Below are 11,091 nucleotides of genomic sequence, written 5' to 3'. Positions count from 1 at the left end.
ATTGTGTCCTACAGAGTCAATGAACACGTCTACAAAATAGACGGTTTGGATTAATGAAATACAATGTATGGTGGGCTCTACAAAGGTGTCCCTCAAACAAGATTATTTGAGGGATCTCTCAACCGAAGCTCACATATATATTCTATTGGGGGACACATTTGTAAGACCCACTTCATATTGTATTTCACTAATTCAAACTGTCTATTTTGTAGATATTCATTCAAAGATCATCTCTACAAAAAATCACTTGAATATGATATCATTTGACTACTCAATTGAATTATTGAAATTTTAGTACTTTCTTGAAGCATTGTGTTCATTGATTTTGTAGGACACAATTAGATGTTGAAACGGTTTCCGATTTGTCTAATTTTTTGCAAGGATAATCTATGAATGTAGACTTAAAAAATAGATGGTTTGGATCCCTCAATAGAAGAATATATATATATATATATATATATATATGTGTGTGTGTGTGTGTGGAGGAGTTTCACTTCGATCAACTTCCAAATTTTTAATCAATTGCCGGCCAGAATTACGTTGATCTCTTCATCTGTTTGTCCTCAAGGTATCCCATTATTCTCAAACTTTCTCCATTAAAATACACCTCATTTGTTTTCTTTCAGCTCAAATACAAATAGAGCACAACAGCTTTAGAAATTGACCAAGGAACTAGATATGGCAATTTCCCTAAGAAACCCATTTACTGGGTTCCTTATGTTCATGTGGTTTTTCGTTCCTTGTTTAGCTGAATCCCCCACACACCAACTCACTTGTTGTTTGACTCTTCATGACATCAACAACTTCACTGCATTCCCTACCACGGAAAATGACTCTGCCGCTAAGAATTACTATACGTTGCTCAATTTTTCCATTCAAAATCTTCGTTTTGTTGATCCCACAGTTCCTAAGCCAATAGCCATCATAATTCCCGAGAGCCTTGAGCAGCTAATAAAGTCTATATTTTGCTCTAGACAAGGGTCGTTGGAAATTAGGGTGAGGAGTGGAGGACACAGCTATGAAGGCACGTCGTCCGTTGCCGAGGATGGGGCTCCGTTTGTGATCATCGACATGATGAATTTGAACCGGGTTTCTGTGGATTTGGAAACTGAAACGGCGTGGGTGGAAGGAGGTGCAACGCTGGGTGAGACTTACCATGCAATTGCTAAAGCAAGCAATGTTCATGGGTTCTCAGCCGGGTCATGCCCAACTGTAGGTGTTGGTGGCCATATTGCCGGTGGTGGGTTCGGTCTAATGTCAAGAAAGTATGGGCTCGCGGCAGATAATGTGGTGGACGCACTTCTTGTTGATGCGGATGGACGGTTGTTAGACCGAGAAGGCATGGGAGATGATGTGTTTTGGGCTATTAGAGGAGGTGGTGGGGGTGTTTGGGGAGTTGTCTATTCTTGGAAAATCCAACTCTTGAAAGTGCCACAAATTGTAACTGCCTTTGTTGTGTCTAGACCAGGCCAAAAAAGGCATGTAGCAAAGCTAGTAGATAAGTGGCAACACGTTTCACCTTACTTGGAAGACGGCTTCTACATTTCATGTTTTGTTGGTGCTGGATTGCCACAAGCCAAGAATGCCACAAGCCCTAGTGGAATATCAGCCACATTTAAAGGGTTTTATCTAGGCCCAAGAAGCACTGCCTTGTCTATCCTAAATCAAGCTTTCCCTGACTTGGGTATTACACAAGATGATTGTACCGAAATGAGTTGGATCAAGTCCATTGTGTTCTTCTCCGGCCTAAGTAAGGGCAGCTCAGTCTCCGATTTGAGAAATCGGTATTTGCAAGAAAAAGGGTTTTTCAAAGCCAAATCTGACTACGTCAGGACTCCGATTTCTCAAGCCGGAATAGAAGTTGCGCTAGAAATACTTGAGGAGGAACCCAAAGGGTACGTCATCTTAGACCCTTATGGTGGGATTATGCACCATGTGAGCAGCGAGTCCATTGCTTTTCCTCACAGAAAAGGCAATCTCTTTACAATTCAGTACCTGGTGGAGTGGAAAGAAGAAGACAATTACAAAAAAGATGACTACATAGATTGGATAAGAAGATTATACAATTCAATGACACAATTTGTGTCATGGGATCCAAGGGCTGCTTATATCAACTACGTTGACCTTGACCTCGGAACGATGCGTTTTGTTGACCCTAGTGTTACAACTAAGGATGCTGTGGAGATTGCTAGGGATTGGGGTGAGAAGTACTTCTTGAATAACTACAACAGACTGGTCAAAGCAAAATCACTTATTGATCCAAGCAATGTTTTCAGAAATCAACAAGGGATCCCTCCAATGTCTTTGGCGAGTCTCAGTTCAGTTCTGCATGCTGAGATTTGATTTAATGTGATCATGTCAAGGGAAATGAAAATGTTCATCAAATTCATCCCGAATTTGATTTCTTTTTTTTATATTCGTAAATTAATTGTATTAATATTGTCCTTAAAGGATATATACAAGGGCTCTCTTCTTTCAAATTCTCTATTTTTTTTTCATTTTTAATTATTGTTTTGCATCATAACACGACCAAATTGCCCTAAAAAAGGGATTCATCTGCCCTACACGTGACACTTTTTGATGGAACAATAGATGAAGTTTTCAAACTTTTTTTATTTATACCGAAAAGAACGAAACCTCTAGGACAAGGAAGCTCGAAGAGGTCAAAAGAGAAGAGAAATACAACAGAGCGGGTAATGGCGATTTTATGGTGAGCACCACAATGGCGATATTTTATATAATTCATAATCCAAATTGATTGAAAAAAAAATACAGTAATGGGATACTTGATTTGACAAAATGGCAGTTATCTAAGAAAAACAAGATGAGGTATCTGAATGAAAATTGCACTAGAGAAACTTTCTAAGACGTGGACACCAGGAAAAGTTATAAAGAAAATTCCAAAAGCAAGAAACCCAAAAGATTCATGTACATCTCTAGTATTATAAAGCCACCATAAAAATGGGACAAGAACACCTTTCAAACAAAACGAAACAAATGTCAAATTTATATTTAAAGTTCAGATGATGAGATGAGTAATATTAATATTGTAAAAAGACAAAAAGAAAACAAAAGAATAAAAAAAAATTGAAAAACTGAAGACAAACTAAATTACAATCTTCTTCAATTTCAACATAATAATCAATTTCCTGATAGTTTTTAAGAGGAATGTCCATACAACTAATATATTCTAGACACAAACTCAACCTTTTTTTTTCCTTCCAACGAAAACCTAAATTTAAAATTAATTATCATGTAATTAAGATCATATTTGTTCTAATATTACACACTAAATTACAATCTATGCCACATGCACATTCAGGTTGTGTGAATGAATGTTACATTTTTTTCTTCATAATAACAATTCCTAATATCTAGCAGTATCCCGAGTCTCTACATTTAGCATCCACGCATTTATACGCAATAAAAAAAAAAAATTTAACCATTCAATTAATCTAATGGAGATGAATTATTCTACCTTAGAATAGTTGTGTTATATTAAAACTCACAATTTGCACTGTATCAAAGAACAAAGTGGCACCAAAACGGCAATAAATAATCAATATTTGTTTTGGTAAATAGTAATAATGATTTTGATAATGCATGAGCCAAAAAAGGTTTTTTTTGAAAGATAGCAGAGTCAAAAAAGGTTAATTACTTAATATCAAGACTAAAAATTTATTGTGGTTCAATAATTTTTAATATTTTGATAGCAAGCTTTGAGCTTTTCTTGTATTTCTTTTCATGGTCTTGCAAGTCAAGGAGAGAAAGATACGCAAGAGAGAAGCATGTGTATTTCCCCTTTCTTCTTTTGAGAATCTCAAAAATATTTCCATGTTTATTTTGTTGGTCGATATGCAATTAGTCTAATTGTGGTTCGACCAAAAAGTACATGGGTTCATAATATATATGGATGAAGGGATTAATTTACGGGTTTGGATAATAATTAATTAAAATAATATAATTATAAGACTGAATGAAAGGAGAGAAGAGTAAAGTGATACGGTGTAATGAGTGAGGTTATAACTACGTTGAGGTGGAATACTTAATCTCCATTAGATTAATCAAATGGTTAAGATTCTTTTAAATGCGTGAATGCTAAATGTAGAAGCTTGGGATCCTATCAAGCATATCCATAATGCTATTTTTTGACTTTAACGTTGAGTAATTATATCCTCAATTTTAGGGATTATGTTTCTAACAATTCAAATCCTAACTAATTTCAGTTCACTCCCATGTCCGTGTTTAACCTATTTCTAAAAAAGAAGAAACAAAATCAATATAAATATACGCTGGGGGTGGTATTTTATATCAATATGCATGTGCAAACGTGCCTACAAAATTGTCCACCTTTAAAGAAACAATAATTTACCTATCTTTTCAAGTAAACTATTTTATTTTATTTTTTTAGAGATGAATTAAAATATTTTTTAGGTACCTATATTTTCCAGGTAAATTAATTTTCAGGTTATTTATTTTTAGGTAAACTAATTTTCAGGTTATTTATTTTGGAAAACGATTTTCCCACTCCCCTTTTATCCACCTACACTCCTTTTTGTTTAGAAAAATGAAGTGTAAGTGGATAAAAAGGGAGTGGGAAAATCAGTACCCTTTATTTTTTCGTAAATTATTTTTCTAGTTATGTACAATAATTTATCTATCTTTGTAGGTAAACTATTTTTTTCTGGTAACTATATTTTTTGGGTATTTTTTTTTTTCGTTTTTTAGGTACCTATATTTTTTTGTCAATATAAATATATGGGATAGGTAAAAGCGTTTTTTCTTTTTGGGCTAAGGACTTATGTCTGTATTTATATGTATATTAATTTGTGGGGGTCTTTTTTGTTGGAAGGCTTAGTTGGACCGGATGGTGTGAATGAAGCCATCAAGTCCCCTTTTCTGAGTTAGCAAGAACTAGCCCAAAGTATCCCAAAGGAGAAGCAAGTCCTAGGGAATACTCTGTTCTTCTTCCAATGGTAACTTTTCTATGTTCAGGTGCTAGTACGTGGTGTATGGCACCTCCGGAAAGAGTTGAGGATGTACCGGAAAGTGTATGACACCTCTAGAAAAAGTTGAGGATGATGTTGTACAGAGATCATAAACGCTTGGCATGAGAGCGTGTTTCAGTGAATCAATATGGAAGGGCTTGGCATGAAAGGCTTTTTGGTGTGGGAGCTGAGAATTCATAAGTTTAGCAAGAAAGAGTGCTTTTGCTGCTCGGATTGGTATAGGTTGCTGGAGATGAGATGCATGTTGTGTTTTTGGAACTGGGATGGTTTTCTGGTTCATGTGCAGGGCTTGGAGTGTTGTTATGGAAGAAGAGAAGCATGATGGAGGAAGGCTTGGGCTTTGTATGTTTATGGCAGTGGGTTTTTTGGAAAACGGAGGATGAGCTTGCCTCATGTTCTTCCCCTTGTTTTGGCCTGTGTCTGGGTTTGGTATTGCCTTCTTTTATAGGCGCTGGAGCTCTAACACCTTTCGATGAGCAATGAATGAGCAATTGAGTAGTTGGCAACACAATCAGTTGGTTTATGGCCGTTTGACTATGGTTTTAATGCCGAAAGGTTGGGAGGTTAAGCCTATAGCTTTTAATGTTGGAAGGTTGGTAGTTGGGGGTTGAGTGCTGGGAAGAAAACGAGTGATCTCTCTATGCTTACCCATGTAATTGGGCTCAAGAAAGTGGGCCTGAGTTTTAGTGCCCCTAAGCAGCCCAAAACTTCCACTCTATGATCCCTCAACAGGCCTTATGGACCCTTATAACCATCCACACCACAACTCGCTTAGCAATCCCCAGGCATGTATGTGGCCTGGGCCCACTTAAGCTTGTTGGGTGATTTGGCAGTAAAATGAATTGCTTGTTGCATGTTATTTGGGTGCTTAATTATTGTCTAGCTTGGCATGGCATAGATATCAAAGCTTGCGTAGGCATCTCATAGACATACTTGAAGAGCCTTCCACTACTACATTTTACTATTTGCGCGACGAAGACGATTTGGTCCGCAAAGCACATTTGAGTTGCACAAAATTCAACGTGACAGAAGCTTCGTCGTGCTGAAACCATCGCGCAAAGATCGTGAAGAAAGACTTTGCGAGACAAAGTTTTTTAATTGGTCGCGAAAACTTGAGCGACGGTTAACCTTCGTCGCACAAAATATTCGTCTCTCAAACCTTTGCGCGACAAAAGCACGTTCGTCGCAAGTACATAGCTCGACGATTCACATTCGTCGCACAGAATTGTAGGGACGAGAGCACTGTTCTTGTCGCAAACATTTGCGCGACGACATGGGTGGCACGACGAAGTTGTCTTAGTCGCTTTTTCTTTTTTGCGAGACGAAGACCTTCGTCGCGCAAAAATAAAGTATATTTTTTTCAAATTTAATTTTATGTTTTTTTATTTTGTAAAAACGTGAATTGGCGCGACAAAAACTTTTCATTGCGCAAAAAATAAAATAAATTTTATTTTACGTTTTTTTTTATTTTGTAAAAAAATAATTTTGGTTTTTTTTTTTGGTAATAAAATGAAATTGCAATAAAAAAAAAATGTAATGAAGAGAAAAAAAATTTAAAAAAATAATATAAATGTATATAGTACAAGAGAAACGTTTAAAATGTAATTAAGAAAGTAAAAAGCTAATAAAAAAATGTTCCAAAATCTACGTGGTCATCTTGCAAATGTGGCTCGGAGGTCTAGGCATTATTGACAGGGGCAGAGGTGTGGTGGTCATGCTCGGGTTGGAGGGGCTCGGAGGTCGACAAGGGACCAAAATGCGGGATTGGAATGCCGGACTGAGCGAGGGACTCTAGAAGCTGTGACATCTGGGTACTATACGACTCGAGTTGGGTCTTAAGCTTGGCCACCTATGCTGTCAAAGCAATCACCTGACTGTTTGACTGCGATGATGAAGGGGCTCTAGGTTCCCGCCGCCGGGCATTCCCCATCCCTCGACAATATGTCCCTGGCCTCCTCCTGAGAGTCTGATCCAAGGTCTCCGTCAAGATCTAAAATCCCGCATCCTGTGGAGGATACACAGACTCGAGCGGAGTATCGGGAGGAAGTTGGGAGGCAGACTCCTGAAGAACCAACTTGATATAGTACAACCCTGGGTGCGTTAGTTTTAACACTCAGAGCAATAGGACAGAAATAAGAGAAGCTGAAGGGAAGAAAAGATAGAAGGCAGGCAGAAATCAGAGAGTTTAAGAGAAGGTCTAACCAATATTCAAAACTGAATTTTAAAGAAATACATAGAGGTATTTATAGCAAACTAAAACCTAGAGACAATAGGATTAAAATCCCCAGCTAAAACAGAAATCCTATTCCTAATAAAATTAGAAACTTAGAAATCCTACTAGAATTTGGGAAACTAAAGAATTTAGGTCCTATGCATCCTGCATCATTCTACTCCGGTCAAAAGAACTCGACTCCCACGAGTTTAACGACAACGGAGCCGACTGTAAGTATGAATAAGAGGAGGACGAGTATCAGAAACTTCAGTTGCTACCAAGTCATCTTGAACTCGACGGAGAAGAGAAGGATCAAGCTGACGAAACTCATCTTTAGTAATACAAGTAGCATCTGTATCTGGACGTCCCACCCAACGAACCAAAAAACGAGACAACCCCCCAAGGGCTGAAGCCACCACTTCATGATCTAAGACTTGTGAGATCTGATCCGTAGGAGCAGCATGGGAAGTAGGCACACGAGGAGCAGCAGGAGGAATGATAGCGGGGGTCATTTCAGTTGCAATAGGAGGAGTAAATGTACGCCGGTATGGAAACAAATCAGATACGTTGAAAATGGGACTAATATGAACATCATAAGGAAGTTCTACCAAGTAAGCATTGGCACCCAACTTGCGAAGGATACGATAAGGACCCATCGATCGAGCATGAAGTTTCTTAAAAGAATGTTTGGGAAATCGCTCACGGCAAACACGTACCATAACATAATCACCTTCTTGGAAGTCTTGAGCGCGATGATGGGTATTGGCTGCAAGTTGGTATGTTTCCGTACTTAGAGAAATTTTCTGACGAACCTCCTCATGTAGGTGACGAATGTGCTCAGCAAAGGTAGTTGCAGATTCCGAAGGACAGGCATCAATAAGAAGGGGAGCAAGATCAATGGGTGGACGTGGCAGTACACCGTAAACAATTTCAAAAGGACTTTTACCTGTAGTTCGGTTGGCAGAATTATTATAAGCAAATTCTGCTATAGGAAGAATAAGGTCCCAATTACCCTGCTTATCACCGACTAAACATTGTAATAAATCTCCAAGACTACGATTAACTTCTGTTTGACCATCTGTTTGAGGGTGAAATGCAGACGAAAACTTTAAAGAAGTACCAAAGAGCTTCCACAAGGTCTTCCAAAAATAACTAACGAACTTGACATCACGGTCTGAAACAATAGAAACAGGAAGCCCATGTAGGCGAACAACCTCTTTAAAAAAATAACTTGGCCACATAAGAAGCATCAGCAGCTTTGGAACAAGGCAGAAAGTGAGCCATTTTAGAGAACTTGTCAATGACAACCAGGATAGAATCATGGCCGCGTGCCATTTTAGGAAGGCCAAGAACAAAGTCCATGCTTAAATCTTTCCACGGGGTATGCGAAATTGGCAAAGGATTGTATAAGCCAATATTTTGCTTTCGAGCCTTGGCAAGTTGACAGGTGTGACATTGGGCTAGGATGTGAGTGACATCTCGCTTCAATGAAGGCCAATAAATCGATCGGCAACTAGAGTGATGGTCTTATCTTTACCAAAATGTCCAGCTAGGCCTCCAGCATGTAATTCCCACACAAGGAAATCACGTAAAGAGGTACGGGGAATGCATAATTGCATTCCACGAAAGAGATAACCATCACGCAGCAGAAAATCAACATGATCACGATGATTTCCAGCAGTAACATCCTGAAAAATGAGGCCAAAATCTGGACAAGAAGAATATTCAGTTTTGATTTTATCAAAACCCACAACTTGTGCAGTCAATGATTGAAGGAGAACGCTACTCGGCTGAGTGCATCAGCAACCTTATTATCAGCTCCCGGGCGATGTCGAATCACAAAGGTAAAAATCTAAAGATACTCAATCCACTTAATATGGCGGCTACCGACGTTACTTTGAGAATGAAGATACCTTAACGCTTGATGATTAGAATATAAGACAAACTTGTTTGGTAACAGATAATATTGCCAATAACGTAGCGCACAGACTATGGTGTAGAATTCCTTGTCGTAAGTCGAATACTTTTGCTTTGCCTCATTAAGCTTCTCACTAAAATAAGAAACAGGATGTCCTTCTTGACTTAAGACGCCCCCAATGCCAACACCAGATGCGTCACATGCTACTTCAAAAACCTTGGTCAAATCTGGACAGCGTAGGACAGGTGCTTCTATCATTTTTTGTTTTAACACCTCAAACGCTTAGGTGGCCGCATGGGTCCATTGAAACTCACCTTGCTTCATACAGTCGGTAATAGGAGCCATTATAGTACTGAAACTAGGAATAAAATGTCGGTAAAAAGATGCTAACCCATGAAAGCTTCGAGTCTCGGTTAAAGTTGAAGGAAGTGGCCAGTTTACAATGGCGTGAACTTTGTCAAGATTAGCACTTATGCCAGCTGCGGAAACAATGAATCCCAGAAATAAAACTTGTTCTTGAAGGAAAGAACACTTCTTCAAATTAACAAACAACTTTTCCTGGCGTAACATATGAAAAATTGTTTGGAGGTGTTACAGATGGTCCTTTTTCGAATGGCTGTAGATAAGGATATCATCAAAGTACACAACCAAAAACTTTCCAATATAAGGATGCAAAACATGGGTCATTACGCGCATAAATGTGCTAGGCGCGTTAGACATTCCAAATGGCATAACAAGCCACTCATACAATCCATCAGGAGTTTTGAATGCTGTTTTTCATTCATCACCTTCCCTAATACGAATCTAATGGTAACCGCTACGAAGGTCAATCTTGGAAAACCATTTTGAACCTACCAACTCATCCAACATATCCTCAAGTCGTGGAATAGGGAACTGATATTTAACTGTGATCTTATTAATAGCTCTACTGTCGACACACATTCTCCAAGAGCCATCTTTTTTGTGAGTAAGAAGCACCGGTACAACACATGGGCTCAGGCTATGGCGTGTTTAGTTTGGCACGTTCAGACGAGTTCATGCGGTAATGAGGAAGATTCAGAAGTTGTGATCCGGGTACAAGGTCGATGGCATGTTGAATGTCCCTCATGGATGGTAATTCTTCTAGGAGGTCATCAGGCATGACAACAGAGAATTCATTGAGGAGTTGATGTAGAGGTTCGGATTTCTTATAGGAAGGGGCCGCAGATATCTCTTTGATCATGAGAGCAAATACAACCCCTGTCTCCCAACTTTCTTTTTCAAAATTGCCATAAGATAATAGAGCCAACCGATGAACTGGTGCATTGTCTTTCTGCGATGGAGAGGAGGTGGTAATATTAGTCTTGGTAAGTTTAATCGCAGGATTGGCTGGTCGAAAAGTAATACTTTTGCCTTCATGTTGAAAAGTGTATGTGTTTTCACGGCCACAATTCTGCACGCGGTGGTCATAGAGCCAAGGTCTGCCAAGTAATACATGTGCAACATTCATAGGCAGTAGGTCCAAATAAATGTCTTCATCGCAGGTCCCTAGCTTAAGGGAAACAAGACACAGCTCAGTGACCGGTAGTTTAGTTTTATCAACCCAAGCTACGTGAAAAGGGTGGGGATGTGGTTCGAGCTTAAGATTAAGACGAGTAACAGCAGACTTGGAGATGACGTTCATGGTACTACCACCATCAATAACCAGTTTACATGTTTGGTTATTGCATGGAACATAGGTATGCAAAATACTAGTGCGTTTCCACGAATCAGGCGGCGCGGGTGCCGAATAGATACAACGCATAACAGAAACCTAATTTAGTATGTCGTCATCAAAACAATTGTCAATTTCTGGGTCATAGATACCCTCAAGAGGTTCCACAATCTCTACATCACAAGGTCGTCCGTGCTAGCGCCGATAGTTAATGTGCGTTGTGGACAACGAGAGGCAATATGTCCTTTAGCATGGCAAT

The 11,091-nt window shown here is 39.0% G+C and overlaps 2 protein-coding genes across 2 annotated transcripts; one reads left to right on the top strand and one right to left on the bottom strand.

The window, feature by feature from the left end:
- The first annotated feature begins 488 nt into the window (after positions 1-488).
- LOC110761601 (berberine bridge enzyme-like D-2) lies at positions 489-2,474 on the top strand. Its single transcript, XM_021964096.2, has one exon. The coding sequence runs from the start codon at positions 679-681 to the stop codon at positions 2,341-2,343; it is 1,665 nt and encodes a 554-aa protein (XP_021819788.2). The 5' UTR covers positions 489-678; the 3' UTR covers positions 2,344-2,474.
- A 4,956-nt stretch (positions 2,475-7,430) lies between these two features.
- LOC148294921 (uncharacterized) lies at positions 7,431-10,860 on the bottom strand. Its single transcript, XM_088252304.1, has 2 exons — positions 10,208-10,860; positions 7,431-7,720 (listed from the first exon to the last, which is right to left on the bottom strand). The coding sequence occupies exons 1-2, from the start codon at positions 10,800-10,802 to the stop codon at positions 7,431-7,433; spliced, it is 885 nt and encodes a 294-aa protein (XP_088108430.1). The 5' UTR covers positions 10,803-10,860.
- Positions 10,861-11,091: the final 231 nt, after the last annotated feature.

This window comes from Prunus avium, chromosome 4, assembly GCF_965620075.1.
Source record: "Prunus avium chromosome 4, drPruAviu1.hap1.1, whole genome shotgun sequence".
Taxonomy (NCBI): Eukaryota; Viridiplantae; Streptophyta; class Magnoliopsida; order Rosales; family Rosaceae; genus Prunus; species Prunus avium.
Note: the sequence above shows the minus strand (reverse complement) of the source record. Positions and strands in the feature narration are given on the sequence as shown.

Bases quoted from the DNA above. Each gene is read 5' to 3' on its own strand.
- LOC110761601 (XM_021964096.2), top strand. From the start codon at position 679: ATGGCAATTTCCCTAAGAAACCCATTTACTGGGTTCCTTATGTTCATG.
- LOC148294921 (XM_088252304.1), bottom strand. From the start codon at position 10,802: ATGAACGTCATCTCCAAGTCTGCTGTTACTCGTCTTAATCTTAAGCTC. The intron at 7,721-10,207 runs CACAACTTCTGA...TGACCCCCGCTA, and splicing joins CATCGACCTTGTACCCGGAT to TCATTCCTCCTGCTGCTCCT.